Source organism: Aplidium turbinatum, chromosome 4 (assembly GCF_918807975.1).
Source record: "Aplidium turbinatum chromosome 4, kaAplTurb1.1, whole genome shotgun sequence".
In the NCBI taxonomy this organism is placed as follows: domain Eukaryota; kingdom Metazoa; phylum Chordata; class Ascidiacea; order Aplousobranchia; family Polyclinidae; genus Aplidium; species Aplidium turbinatum.
Window position 1 is genome coordinate 39,470,955 of NC_137475.1, and position 15,725 is coordinate 39,486,679.

General features: G+C 36.0%; 2 protein-coding genes across 3 annotated transcripts; one reads left to right on the plus strand and one right to left on the minus strand.

The window, feature by feature from the left end:
- The first annotated feature begins 512 nt into the window (after nt 1-512).
- On the plus strand, nt 513-3,763 carry LOC145769465 (transcription factor MafK-like). The gene is made up of 4 exons (XM_082581109.1): nt 513-677; nt 1,143-1,268; nt 1,533-1,655; nt 2,185-3,763. The coding sequence occupies exons 1-4, from the start codon at nt 540-542 to the stop codon at nt 2,287-2,289; spliced, it is 492 nt and encodes a 163-aa protein (XP_082437235.1). The 5' UTR covers nt 513-539; the 3' UTR covers nt 2,290-3,763.
- Nucleotides 3,764-4,145: 382 nt separating this feature from the next.
- Nucleotides 4,146-15,725, minus strand: LOC145769464 (uncharacterized). 2 transcript variants are annotated; one of them, XM_082581108.1, is made up of 17 exons: nt 15,607-15,725; nt 13,112-13,205; nt 12,830-12,878; nt 11,161-11,657; nt 10,649-10,774; nt 9,625-9,778; nt 9,364-9,443; nt 9,151-9,251; nt 8,824-8,899; nt 8,307-8,390; nt 7,950-8,021; nt 7,690-7,753; nt 6,338-6,472; nt 5,665-5,765; nt 5,097-5,156; nt 4,938-5,029; nt 4,146-4,281 (listed from the first exon to the last, which is right to left on the minus strand). In XM_082581108.1, exons 1-17 carry the CDS (start codon nt 15,656-15,658, stop codon nt 4,220-4,222), a joined length of 1,899 nt encoding a protein of 632 aa, XP_082437234.1. In that variant the 5' UTR covers nt 15,659-15,725; the 3' UTR covers nt 4,146-4,219. The 2 variants fall into 2 exon arrangements, with proteins under 2 accessions (XP_082437234.1, XP_082437232.1); XM_082581106.1 differs by having other exon boundaries at nt 5,097-5,159.

The window sequence follows — 15,725 nt, forward strand, 5'->3', positions numbered from 1 at the left end:
TGAACTACACTCTACAGTATAATTTCGTGTATATATAAAAATACAACTTTGGTAGAGAGGTGATTTTCTTTAATCATAGACAGATAAAACCAAGCAACCACACGGCATTTAACATCATATTAGAGTGAACATAAAACTATAAACTACGAACGTTTTCGGCCATACTCAAGTTAGCCCTTCTCAAATAAAAAATCACAAACAATTGTTATTGAACATTTGACATATATACACTGTATGTATACAAGTAAATGATTAACCTATATTTCCTAGCAAGTCATTCAGTAGGAGTCATGCCAGTGAGATCATAATTATGCTATAAAATTTATATCATTGATATTTTTGAGATTTTGTTCAGGATTAAAAATATATATGTGCATTAAACTACCTTATAAATACAGATGGCATTGCCTGCAGCATCAATCATATAAAGAGTTTTTAGTCGAAAGAGATATGCTCAGTTTTGTGCATATCCTAACCTAAAACATGACTTTATTTTTATATTTGCAGCTTTTTACCAGTGTTAAGAATATAAAGTCAAAATGTCAGTGGGTGACAAAATGTCTGGTCAACCAATGCAAGAAGATGAGGATGTGGCTTCACCTCAGTTTACCGATGAAGACTTGCTGAACTTGAGTGTTAGAGAGCTCAACAGGCATCTCAGAACCCTTGCTCCTGAAGTTAGTAGGCCTTTCTTTGGTGGTTGTGTTATATAAGATTTACATTTTGCACTAAAAATATACAGTATATGCAAAATGTATGACAATGACATGCAAAAATTCTTCCATTTCTTTATCATACCATCTAGTGATAAACATTTTGTTTAAACTAAACAACTTAGTTTTTAGGTCAGGTTATTTTATAAGTTGGTAATAATACTTGAACAATGAAGTTACCTTAATTTGCATGAAGGTTCAGTGCTCTCAAATGAGTACAAATGCATTTGTACAAGGCTTGCAAGCATAATACAATAGGCTATATTAAATTTAGCTGTATTCGCTTACTGTAGGTCTGCCCACCGTTTTTCCAAAAAGTGTTGTAATTATAAATGGGTGAGTGATGTGAAGAAAATATGTTCAGTTGTGCCAATAAACTGTTAGTCACCGTATTCTTTAAAAAGTTACACATTGAAATGTTTTATGCAGGAAAGCAGGCGTTTGAAGCAAAGAAGACGGACACTGAAGAATCGTGGCTATGCAGCTTCATGCAGAATAAAGAGATTGACACAGAAAGATGAGCTTGACATAGAAAGACTTCATCTTCAAAACGAGGTTGGAAATATGTTCAACTGCATAAGGCACTTGAGTATATATTTTGTTTAATAGCGTGGTGAAAATGAGTATCAGTACATTTTCAGTACCGTTAGCCTACTGGACACTGGTGTAGTTGTAAAAATTACTTGGGTTTATTTTTTGTTTTCAGCAGGACACGTTTTCATGTCAATGCTTTCATCATACGTTATTTAGCAATGTTGACATTTGTACTAAAAGCAAAAGAACTAAGCCAATAATGAGAAGAGCTGTATGTTTTTGTAGGTTGACAGAGTAAGCCAGGAAAATCAACGAATGAAACTAGAATTGGAGGCTTTTCAAAAAAAGTTCAATGATTTAGAACAATTTGCCAAAAGCATTGGAAAAGAGAGTGTCTTTCAAGAGGGGGTGTGTATGAAAAACCATTGTTTTGTGTGTGCTGTTGTTGAAACAATTGACATAAATCATCCGCAATTTTCGTTATCGTCTGTAAGGATTTCATAAAGTGTGCTCAAATTAAATTATAAAAACTTTTTCTTTGTTGAGTTTGAAGGCTTATAATAATTGGTGCTTTTAATCTCCACTATTATTATTAATTTTTTTTGTGTACACCTTGTTTGAATGTTTTCTGTGAATTGTTGTGCAAAGTAGGGGTTTACAAAAAAAAGAAGAAAAATGGATATATCACATTGACGTTTGCAACTGTTCTGAGTGTTCAGACTAGGTCATGACATTGCGTTTTTCAACAAAAATCTTCATATTCACGCTGAAGACTCAAGAGCATGCGGCTGTGTCTCTGGCAGGACACTTAATAACATGCCTGAAGGTGGACGTAAAGAATAATCTAAATCTTCAACCACCGGACGTAAGCCTGGGTATGAAAAAAATTAAAAATTAAGGTTTTGCTGGCTGGTTTAGACTTTTGTTTTGATTTCAGGAGCCCTCTACATCTGGCTTTCAAGTCTTGGTGTCCCCCTCTCGCAACATGCAAGTAGTGAGCAATAACCAAACGACATCAACCGACACGAGCATGTCCAGCTGACGAGGTATGGACAGAGCCGCACGAATTTGTTGCTGATTAAAGCTGCGACTCTGCAAGTTGAACCGGTCGACGTAAAACCGCCTATGTTTGCAACGAATATTTCTATAATGGAGGGTTCGAAATGCAACGAAGCTTTTCTCTAAGAAATTAAATTCGAGTCAAAAGAAAATCAAGACGAGTAACTTTTGTGTTGAAGGGAAATCTTGTTTCAAAATATGTTTGCTTCGAACAGTCCTGCATGACAGACCTACTTCTTTTTGTATGCGTCAATTTTCATGTTTAACTACAATTGTCTTCACATTTCAAAGCTGGAATGTTTTCACTCTAATTGTTGCTTAAATAGTTGTTTAAATATACTTGTTTAATGTTTGTGCTTGTTTAGTTACATTGTCACCTTAAGAGTTAACGAACTATTGTTTACATTTTGTGACCACACAATGAATTGTATGGCTTGTAGTCAGCCTTACCACCAACAAATCCGTTCTTTAACTCTTTCACTAAGTCAGGCCACTACAATGGCCCATATATAAGCCCGAGAAGTCACACCAGTGAAAAGCGACTTTGCGAGCGAAAGTAAATCCCCGCAACAATGAGGCAAAATTTCGCAGCGAAAAATCGGTTTGCCAATTACTTGGTTTGATATCAATCTATGCTGCCTGTGTGTCTTATCAGCGTCGCTTGTATTTTACGATAACTTAAACCCAAGCAAGTAAATCAAAGCAGTTGTTATACTGGTCAAATTACGTCGTTATGGTTTGAAAAGCGCAACAAACTTGGTACTTTAGTTGAATGTACCACCAACAGGCATATGCAACCAGTCCAACCACGTATTTGAACTTTGAGATGCCTAAGTTGCTTTGTTTCCTCAAAAATCTGTTTTGCATAAATTAACTTTGTTGGAAATTAACTGCAGGGACCACAAGTGACAAAATCTTTTATACCATTGCAACTGTTTTTTGCCATTACTTTTTATATTTTAATCGTTATAAAAGTGTTTTTTATCTGACGTTTCGTACAACTTATGTTGTACAATGTACATGGTTTGCACTAACGCATGTGTAGATATTCGCGACAAACCAGTGAACAACTTTGCCTGATTACACCGAGCAAAGTCTCTCCTTTTACGTTGATTCGACGTAGGCTAAATTGGATGGATTTTGCTGGTTAAAGTGACACCAGTACGGCTTTGGGATAAATGTGGAATCGAATACTACTTTATACTGTCGAATGTCGATTTTGGGTTATTAAATCTATAACAAAATGTAACTCCATGAATTGCTTAATATTTTGTTAGAGACATCGAGTAAATTATATGCACATTGCACACCTACTTGAACTTTCATCGTATGGAATATCCAAGGCAAGCGAATATTTTGGATCGATGAGAATCTCTTTCCCCAGAAAATCAATGTAGAAAGACGTAATTTGATGGCTGGGTCGCTATTTACAAATTACATATGTTGTTTTTAAAATATTTGCCTCTGCTTTTCATCACATTCAGAAAAGGTTCATAATGACTGAGCTCACAGTAGCGTCCTTTTAATGAACTCGGGATGCATATCAATAAATTGTTCTAATTGAAAGCGTATATTTAAGAAATGTGCAGCGCAACTATGATTGATTACTACACGGAGTAGATTATTATTCTTGCAGTGGAGGCCCTCAGTTGTGGTGACCACTGATCAGTTACGTACCAATAAGATAAAATTTACTCGTTAAGTCCTTACGCTGGTATGGTAGGACTAACATTTTACACTAAGCACAGGTAGCCTACGATGGGACCACCGACTTAAGGTTTCCTGCACTTGAGTCACTTTCCGCACGTACTTCAAATAATACGATTATCTATTGTTTCTTTTATTGCATATTTACGCAAAAAATACACAAACGCACAGAAATAAACATAAGATGTATACCAGAAATGAAGGCACTAAGGTTGTTGCTTCCTCTTTAAAACCGGTTGAATCCGCATCTTTTTGGGCGCTGAGTCATCTACAAAGGATACTATTTGTAAGAAACGCTGTCTCCTAATCCTACTCAAAATGTTTTTGCACGAAGCGTTCCCTTTCGTTTAGTTTTCTTGTTTTACCCATAGTGCCTTGGGAAAACTTCTTTGTAAAGAAGTAAGTTTAAAATACAAAGTACGGTAATAATTGGCTGGTAGTTGGAGACAACATCTTTTAAATCTTGATTTGTTGGAGTAATAATAGTACCGCACATTAGCAGTCGGAGAGGGTTGAGAGCAGTGCTATGGAGAGTCGGGCGAAAAATACACGACTCCGACTCCTCGGTTTATAACTGGTCGACTCCAGACGAGCCCAAATCCTCCCGATTCCACGGCCCTGGTTGAGAGCACACATTTGAGAAGTGTACGGAGCCACGATAAGAGGAACAACAATACCAATAAATAATTTTGTTGTGGCGTCACACACTTCCTAGAGGTGGGGGAGGATGTGACAATGAATGCTACCGGAACCACACTGAATCGATTTTCCTTGCATACTTCACGACTCTCAACATATGCAGCAAGTAATCATCACTAGCGTATAACTGCCATGAGAAATCGAAATTTATGTTTCTGTGTGATAGCATCACTGGTTTGCTGAGACTAAGTAAGTTTGTTGAGACTACGTTCTTACCGCACTTACCTGAGAAGATAGGTAAAATACTTTTTTCACAAGACGACTGTGGAAGCCTGATGAAATTCGCTTCTTCTTTCAAATCACTCTTGTTCGTTGCTCTGGGAAAACAAAGTAAGGATTCAGGAAAAGATATAAACACGGTTTGGCATTTCTAACATTTTATACCGTGGTTTGGTTGGAGATTGCGACGAGGAAGGCACGATGGGACCTGCTCCTTTCCGTTTTCTGCTAACAGAGGAAATTAATTAATCACTTTGTTATAGTGAAAAAAATATTTGAAACAATTTTAAGATATTAACGTCTATTCTTTAAAGTACGTGTTAGTTTGAAGAGAAGGAAACATTATTTATGGTCTCTGTTAAAGAAGGACCTTTAGTGCAAACTAACACACGTTAAAATTATCTGGATTTGAACCAGTCAATTCTATGTAGTGTGGATCATTCACTTTGTTATGTTAGCAGTTTGTAAAAACACTTTCACGATAAAAAAAAGTGTACATTTTGGTCTTTTAAACTGGGTCAACCACCCGGGGTTGCACGGCCTACAGCCACTCCTTGAATACATTGAAAAGGCCTGGACTAAGTAGTGGTTACTGACAAGAGGGGTAAACAGTGGCGGCTAGTGACTAGTTTTAATGGAAAGGCTGTAAAATTTTTCACATTATCAAGGGGTAAAATCGAGTAATGTTGACAATCTTTTCTGAATCAGAAGTAAGGAAAATACCAACTCTAACCTTGTAGTTTTTCTTTTATGAGGTAATTTACAAGTGTTGCCACGCGAACATGTTCCCGCATCGTAGAATTCCGGACAGGCTCGAATATGCAGCTTCTTGCACTAGAATTTATTAACATTTCGTTGAGAAGTTGCACACATGCAAGGTTTGGACAAAGGAAAGGTTTTTTTACAAAATAGTATTTTTGTACATGTCTCTTGCAATTGACAAAGACCCGGTCCCGGAGGCTGATATTAAGCCACTTACACTTGCAGTGCGGGTGGCTATAAAATATTCTATTCATTAAGTGTCGCTAATAAGAGAATTTCAATGTCTTGCTCAATGCTCAACCGCATACGCCAAAATTTGAACCAATGTCGTTGGATCGTGATTTCTTTGCTTGGTGAGCGGAGTACTGAACAAATCAACTGTCCAGTACTGCATGTAAAAAAACGACTTCCAAACAAATCGGTAAACCAAGCCAGGTTTACGACAGACTGTAGGGAAAAGAGGTATCCATCGCACTTGACGAGAAACGTCAGTCAGTTTTTCCAAATAAAGCGTCACATAGATGAGACAGATTACAAGTCCCATGTCAAATCCAATACCCCGTTTCTTGTCACGCATGGCAGAGTTAGAAATCTCGTTGCCTGGAAACTGAGCATGTAGAAAAACGAACATTCTCTATTCTTACATTATCCGCTTCTTGGCAGTATCCGTTGGTAGCGAAATTTTTGCACACAGGAGCATCATGGCCAACAAATACGTGGAGATATGGGCAGGACTTGGCACTGCACTTCCCTCGCAAGAAGAAATTGCAAACTGGCATCTGAAACCAAACACATTTGGTTGATCGAAAAAAAGAGTCTATCAACTAGACAGAGAAGTTTTGTAATTTAATACCGGTAGCCTACAGCTAACAACCACGGGTCTGCTACTATTCGGCTAGTCCGATTCGGCTGCAGTCTTTTTCGGCTGGTTCGTTGGATTTACTTAAGGATTTTGTTGGATTACAGAAGGATTATGGTTGGATTTTCAAAAATTTGCCGAATAGGGAACTAGCCGAGAAAGACTGTACCCGAATAGGGAACTACCTGAATCGGACTAGCCGAAACGGGCCATTCCGAACAACCACAGTGATAAACAGTTGCCTTTATCTGACTGAGGTTAAACGACTTTGTAACAGGGTTGAGAAAAACCAGGTTTTTTTTTAAAAAGAGTAGATTCATGCTTATTTCACCTCAAAACTACATTTACGAATGAAGTGCCTTTCACTCACAGTACATGCTTGCATAACTCAATAAAATAATCCACTAGGGCTGTTGTTGCTTGAATGTTGCATCATCCATTAATTTCAAGATCAAGTTGGATGTTGCATCATCCACTGATTTCTATACCAAGTTGATGCTACCGTGGTAGAAATCACATTATTGCATCATTTGCTTTAGATTTGAAGGCAAGGAGCATTTATGCCATCATGTTTAAATATTTTTTATCATTTATATATATATTATATATAGTAATGGATGAGCAATTGCGTGGCCAATGGCCATTTAGGCAAATGCTCTGAAAGAGCCATGCGTTAGAATCCAGAATCTGTAATTGGTAGGCTAAATAGCCTCCTCAATTGCATTACACATCATATATATATACAGACTACAGTAGAGTAGTACTTTCACCAGTTTAACTATAAGGCCTTCTTGCATAAATGAGTTTTAATGTAGTATACACAAAGTGACATTACTTGATTTTTGTGTACTGTACAACATCCACTGCGTTTTCAGTTTATTCTTGGAAATTTACTTCACAATCACATCGTTAAGGCCTAATTTAAAGTTTGTTTTAAGTGCTTTGTAGTGTTTTTGTTCATTTTTTTAATTTTCTTATAAAAACTGGACAAATATGATGCTCTGGGTTTTTTTTTGTTTTTTTTGGTTTTTTTTTAAGTGGGTTTTATTAAAAAAACCCACCCGGGTTTTTTTGGGTCGGGTAAAATACCAACAACTCTGCTTTGTAATCCACCATAAGCTAGGCTTTATAGTTCACCTTATGCTTGGATGCTTTGTGCGAAAATGGGCAAGCTTCATCTCTGCATGTCCCGCGTAAAAACCTAAGAACAATCACAAAGCAATTCAATATAAAGAATTAGGTCTCTTTACATCGTTTAAACGTCACAAACGTTTTTCTAAGATACAACCGCATGATATTCTTAAAATGCTTTAAACCGGCGCGTAAGCGACAAGCACGCAAAGTAACTGACTGATGACGACGTCGACATGCATGTCGCGCTATCTATGAGCACTTACTGCGTACAAATGGCAACTCTGTCCGGGTCGTGAGTGTACTTGCATTTGTCCCCACGATTGCATTTTCCGAACCTGCGAAAAAGTTCATTACAAGATTACCCAGGACAAGCCACAGAAGTGAACAGAGCGCTCGTACAATTAATATGTGTTATGTATGCATAATTTGTATGTGTCGAATTGACGCTACGACGCAGTCATTCCGAACTGGAAAGTCCTACGTTGGATTCCAATCTAGCTACACTCGCCTTCTTTAAGCATTTCACACTAATTTGGCCATCCCAGCATGAAGATAATGTTCTTCCACAGACGAGGAATGGCATACAATTGAGCAAAATTGCGGTAGTTCAAATACAATACCTGTTGTAAAAGATGCAATGCACTTTCTGCAGCTTATGACGATTTTTCAAACGAACTGTCGCAAGGCTTTTGTGTAGCACGTGACTGTAAGAATAATTCGACAAGTTAAACTACAAATCATAAGATGGAGAACATACCAAAATATTCTGCCTAAAAAGAGACTAACTGTTGTTTTGAACCTGAATTCTCCCCAACACTAGAAAAAATTTGATTCGCATTTTATGTTAAACGCACAAAAACCTACAACTAAGTAAGAACACTTTTTTAGAACAAACTTTCCCAATACGGGTTACAGAGTAGTCGACTTTCCATCAACATTCGTTGCTACACATTTGTGCTTTACTAACTTTAATTAAAATGCTTTTTTTTTTAAAGAAAAAAAATTAAAATGCTGAAAACAATGAGCTAAAAATGGAAGACACAGTATTTTGCGAAGACATCTGTCAAGTGTGAACAGATGCTGGTTCTTTCACAAAAATTTTAGAACTTTCTTTATGTGTGCATTGGCTTTTCCTACCTTGCCATTCGCTGTTTGCTAGTGGGAGTGCGAAGAAGTGGTTTTAGAGGACTTGATAAGGAATTCCTTCTACTCACTGTAACAAAAAACAAGGCTATGCTGATTGCTGATGCTAGCATGCATACATTAGTGAAGCAACAATCAAACAGGTTTTAATTTAGAGTGATTTATTAACTATTTGGTGGTCAGAACAAGACGATCTGAAGCGGTATACAGCTTGAGTCAACACAGACTCTAGCATATATAATTAATAAATTTCAAATAAATAAAATAATAATACACTTATAAAGTATATATACATATAATAAAATATAGTGAAAGTCGTACCTGATTGTTGTTTTCTCCGTAAGACTATGTTGCCAGATTTGTAACTTCTGGTTTGAATTCTTGATTGAACCAGTTTGAACCGGTTATTATTGACAAGGGACCTTAACATGAAGTAATTGTACACTTAATGTACCGTTATAAATTTCCTCAAGAGTTTTTAATCTACAAACATCGCTAGTCGATAAATCAGGGAATTACAAACAGTGAACCAACCGTTTGTCGCGGCGAAAGTGGTTCCTTCCTCTGTACAAACTATCTTGGGCAATGTAGACAAATCTTGGTCTGATGTGATGCTGCATGAATAAAAAAAACTATTAGTTGGACGTGCACCTTTTTATACAAGAGATCCAAACAGCAAAATCGATGTAAAAATGACGGATTTTGCTGTCTGGGACAGACAGGTACAATGGTCACAACCAAGTTCTGAATCTTTATGCCATTCTAGCTAAGCATACAAATTTAAGACTGTCTCACGTATCTTCTTCCTTCACTTGTCCGGGGATAACGCACAGTCCTGGGTCTGGCGAAGCTGGATATGTTTCCTTTTTTATAAAATTCACTGTTTGGTGTTTTGGGAGTTCTTTTCTTGACCACTTTATAAGGATTTTTGCTCACATTAACAGGCAACCTTCACAACAGAAAAAAAGAATTGATTTATAGTAGAAATCATATATAAATTAAGTCTTAAGAAATTCAAAATCTATTTTGTTGTTCAATTCCCTTTTAATAGATAAAACTCTATATAATACATGTGCATAAACTTTTTTTTTTCATATAAACAATTATATTCATATCATATCAATGTGTTTTTCAGTTGAATGAATGGCCTATTGCGAAAGTTTGCCTATTTAATAATGGTGATTAGTGTCTCGTCTAAGGTGGGATCACTGTGGTAAAAGGTATCGCAACAATTCAAAGGTGATAATTCAAAGACGAAGGGTTAAGGTTAGGGTTAGTATTAGGGTTATTGTCTTTATCGTAAATAAATTATTGGCTTTGAATTGACCGCTTTGAATCGACGCATAACCGTGGTAAAATTACAATTAACTCTAGCACACAATTTTCTAAATCAGATATCGTAGACGTAAAACACTACTGTGAAACACCAGGCTTGTTTAGATGAAAACATCACTCCAAGATATAACTCCGAAAGAGTGCGATACAAAACAGTGCAATGCGAAACACAAAACATTAACCTTGGTCAAAATGTCAAAAGGAACGATTTTTGTAGCTGCACCATGTACTTAAAGTGTTTTCAAATGTGGTGCCACCATGTTACTATTTCACAAAATTACACAACTTTATAATCGTTGAGTGTAAAAATACTTGGTGTCCATTAAGTGTTTTGTCAAATTTTATTTTGACAAACCTCTTTAGTAGCGACCAACTTTTGTCGATAAAAACACTTTAAAATTGGCTGATATCAGTATGTTTATAGATCTGTAAGTGTGGCATTACACCAATACTGTTTCTACTTAACTATCTATCAAAAGTTCACCTGCGATTAAGAAGAGGCGCTTTCCGTAACTTGTACTTGGATAGAATGTAATTGCTCATCACTACCGACCTTGTACATGACATTGATAAACGTCTGGATACCGCGTTCTCCGATCCTGAGCTCAACCTGGATGATAGATTAATATAAAGTGGGCACAATCACAAACTCAAACGTATGATCATTCGTAAAAAAAAAATCTACTAAAAAATATCAAAGAAAATCAACTTCAATTTTTAGGACAGGTGCTGCGAAAAGGAAAGTTGCGAAAATCTCTCTCTCACAGGTAAAATTGAAGGGAAGCGTGCCCAAGGCAGACAAACATTAACCTACTTAAACCAACAAACCGACAAAACTAACACCAACATACACCTAATACACAAAGCAAACAACAGAGAATCTTGGAAACATTGCGATACAGTAACCTTGAGGGAAAGTAAAGTCGCACGAAAACTTCTGATCCAGACAATATCGTAAGTCTCTATCTGAGAACAAGATAATACCGGTGCACGTACCTTCTATACCGATGTTTTGTGTTCGCATGACTAGCTTGAGGAGTTCTATTCTTTGGGGTTGATGCCACAGTGTTTTTCACAAGTTGCAATTTTTCTAAAACAGGTTGATGCGAACGGCTTGCTGAAGAGGGAGAACTTGACTTGCTAGTATTTGACCATTTGAATTGGGTGGTCGGCGAAGATTTGGAGGACTTTAAATCTGGCTTCTTATTAAACAGAGGTTTAGAAGAAATTTGAGGTATTCTTCTTTTACTTGAAGTAGCTGGTTGTGTGAGACTCGTTTGTGTTTTGACTGAAGTGCTATTTGAAGAAACCAGCTTATATGATGATGCTGTGCTTGAATGCACAGAACTGTCCGAAGACACATTTTTCCATTTATACTTTGAGGTAGATGGTAGAGCCGTTGCAGTATTCTTGGGAACACTTTTATGCGGATTTGCAACGTAAGAAAGTGATGTGTTTGAGGCAGGATATCTTGCTGAAGTTTTTTTATTTCCCTAAAAAGAAATATCTCAAATAATAAGTAGACAGAGTGCAACGATCAACAACAGTGACGAAAGGAAAGAATTACGTCACCTAATCTATTAATCAACTGATTCGACAAAACTTTAAAATGACACCGCCTGACAACACATTAACTCAACAGACAGCAGCCTAAAGCCAAAGAAAAGAACCGTGTAAAACAACAACACACTGACTCTAACACCATTTGTCATAGCATAAGACTACGAAATGTGTTCCGAAAACTGGCATCATCAGGCTAAAACAGTTCGTTATTATCTACAACTACATTGTAAAATCTCAAATAATATTCACATACCTTTGCTTGCAATGTGTGTAACAATTAAAAGCAATTAGTACAAGCACACAAACAGTTAGTACAAGCAAGACAAGTATTATACAAGCAAGACAAGTACAAGCAAGACAAGTACAAGCAAGACAAGTACAAGCAAGACAAGTACAAGCAAGACAAGTACAAGCAAGACAAGTACAAGCAAGACAAGTACAAGCAAGACAAGTACAAGCAAGACAAGTACAAGCAAGACAAGTACAAGCAAGACAAGTACAAGCAAGACAAGTACAAGCAAGACAAGTACAAGCAAGACAAGTACAAGCAAGACAAGTACAAGCAAGACAAGTACAAGCAAGACAAGTACAAGCAAGACAAGTACAAGCAAGACAAGTACAAGCAAGACAAGTACAAGCAAGACAAGTACAAGCAAGACAAGTACAAGCAAGACAAGTACAAGCAAGACAAGTACAAGCAAGACAAGTACAAGCAAGACAAGTACAAGCAAGACAAGTACAAGCAAGACAAGTACAAGCAAGACAAGTACAAGCAAGACAAGTACAAGCAAGACAAGTACAAGCAAGACAAGTACAAGCAAGACAAGTACAAGCAAGACAAGTACAAGCAAGACAAGTACAAGCAAGACAAGTACAAGCAAGACAAGTACAAGCAAGACAAGTACAAGCAAGACAAGTACAAGCAAGACTAGTACAAGCACACAAACAATTAGTACAAGCACACAAACAGTTAAGGCAAATCAAAATATAATAAATTTGTGCACAGTCATTTAAAGTAAAAAGACTAAAGCAATGCATGCAATCAAAGAAGTCAACATGTTAACTCAGACTGCACATTAATGGTTTAAAACCACAAACATACCTTGTTGACTGCATTGTTTAAAGATAGTTGCTGATACGTAGGATTGGACCTAATTGAAAAATCAAATTATGTTAGTAGAATAACATTACTGCCCAGTGCCCATTTAAATACAACTAACACATTTGTAACTGTAGCCTGTAAAGTGTAAATTAAAGAAACTGAGCAGAATTGAAAATAAACTACGGTACTAAATAAGCAAAAGCCTTACAAAGACTGTTCTAACCCAGAACTACTATTAGTATTATCAGTAAGCTACTGCTTATGAATACAATGCAAGCATACTTCACAATCTTTGACTTGCTCCATGTGTATGATTTTTGTGCTTCTGATTTTCTTGCAGGTTTATATGTGGACTTCTTATGAGAAGATATTGCACCTGTAAAATATAATCAAAATAGTATGGTGGTGTGAAATGCTTGTAACAGTAAATTTATAACAAGAAATTAAGCAAACCTCCGTGAAACCTCAATTATTAATTAAGAAAATGTGATTTTGTTCTGTTGAAACAAAACAAAATACTTGTATCAGTTGTAACTGTATGTTACTTATATCAGTTGTATGTTTTTCCAAATTGTATTACAAGAAGCACCCAAGACAATACATTAATTAAAATACAGGTATATTACTTAACGTGTAGACCAGGGGTCGGCAACCCCTGGCACGCGTGCCACTTGTGGCACGCGAGATGATTTTTCATGGCACGCTAAATTCTCATTGGATCACCAAGTCAACATCATAGTTGAAATTGATGTGTACATGAGAGATCTAACGTCTCAATTTTGCAATAGATTTCAAGATTTTCAACATTTTGGTTCAGTATTTTCATTTCTCATCAAGCCCGAGAGCAGCGAAGACTTGAACGTATCTGCATTTGAATGGTTGGACATCGAAGACTTCCAAATGCAGCTGATCGATTTCAAAGCATCCTTATTGTGGACATCAAAATTCCTCGAATTGCAGAAATCGCTGGAAACGATTGAAAACAAACAAACAAGCATTTTGACATGTTGGGAATCCTTGCCGGAGAAATTTAGCTGTCTCAAAAGATGTCAATAGCTTTGATATCTGCATTTGGCTCCACTTATTTGTGTGAACAAATATTTTCGCACATGAATTTAATTCTCTGTCCACATCGCAGCCGACGTACGGAAGATCATTTGGAAGCATGTGTTATACTTAAAGTGACCAAATATAATCCTAATACCACAGAGCTAAGCAAGAAAAAGCAAGGACAAAGATCTCATTAAAAAGTGACTCTTATGACTGCATTCGATGTTTTCCAATAAAGGTAATAAAACAAATTTGTTTCTTGTCTGTTAACTCAGTCAATTTTACTGTTTAATTTTAACATCAGATAGTTGCCAGTACAAAACCAAACATACAAAAATGTTTGGCACGCGAGTTGTTGATATTTTAATATTATTCATAAACTGGCACACTGCATACGAAAGGTTGCCGACCCCTGGTGTAGACTATAGTTGTTAGAACTCGTTTAATAAGTAGAACAATGCACATTTTGCTTGAATAAAATTTAAATACACATTCTCAATCTTATGTTTTCTTTATCGTGATTTATTGAAACAATAACAGTGTATAATTATGAATATATATAATTTGTTTAGTTGGATATGTTACAACAGGGTCATTCCATGCAAACTAAGCGAATTTTCTGTAAAAATTAGACCACATGTCATGGATTTTATTGAAATTTGGTATACCGGTACTTGGAGATGCCATAAAAATATTAAGATTGCAAAAAAATATATGAAAAATTTTCACTTTTAGTACAGTCATGGTCAATTGTTGATGTTGACAAATTGTTGAATAAATTCTTTGCGTGTGTTGTCATGAAAAGTAGTGACAATGTCATTTGTAAAATTGAAATCACAGTTAAAAAAGTAATTAACTCTACAACTTATCACTACAATGGTCTACAGCCTACACCACTAAAAGTGATGAACTGTTTTATTTTGATCAAGCAAAGTACAAATAATTGACAAGGCAAGAAGAACACACTATAAACATAGCAAGATCAGAGAATTTTTTAGTGCAGTATGAGCATTCAGTTCATGCATTAGCTACATTGCAATAGTCATTATAAACAATATTTAAATTGTGATGGCATCAACAACAATAGACATTATATAAGAGTAAAAAAATTCATAGTAGGTTCCAAAATTAATTCATATTATATAATATTGTTTATTTGACATGAAAGAGTATTGGTATAAGTATAAATCATGTGAATTTCAGTTCTTAAGTTTGTTCCCAGTTTTTATAGGCCTCTAAAGTCAGGCCTCAGAAAATGCATGAAGCAAATTGAAACTCTTATAATCATATCAAGCAGTTCTTTGACAACTTTTGAATCTGCATTTTTGAATTCATTGTGTCTTAAACTGTCTGTATAGCAATTTTTAGCCATTTTGTATGATCATTGACCATATGATCTAAGAAATCAGAAACATGATAAGAAACTGGGTAAAATCGCTGAAGCAAAACAGGTAAAAATGGCAACAAGTCCAATAATATTAAAAATATTATTGCATTCTTCTTACTTCTGTGACATCTACAAGTATGTCAACTTTTATTAAAATCCACAGCACATGGTGTAACCCATTTGCTTATTTGGCATGGAATGACCCAACAACTTTATATTTCATTCAAACAAACTAGGTCTATGCAATATTCATGCAATTTTTTTTTATAAGCAATAGCCTACTATAGTAACATAAGTTTTAAGACATCAACATACTGAGACAAATATTGCTTTTACTTACTTGTCCAATATTTGATTTCTTGTTGAAGACGCTCAGATTCGTTTCTATCCATTGAGCAGACAAAAATTATATTATACTCAGTCAATTTGCAGCAAATTTTGTTGGTCTGGACAAGTCTT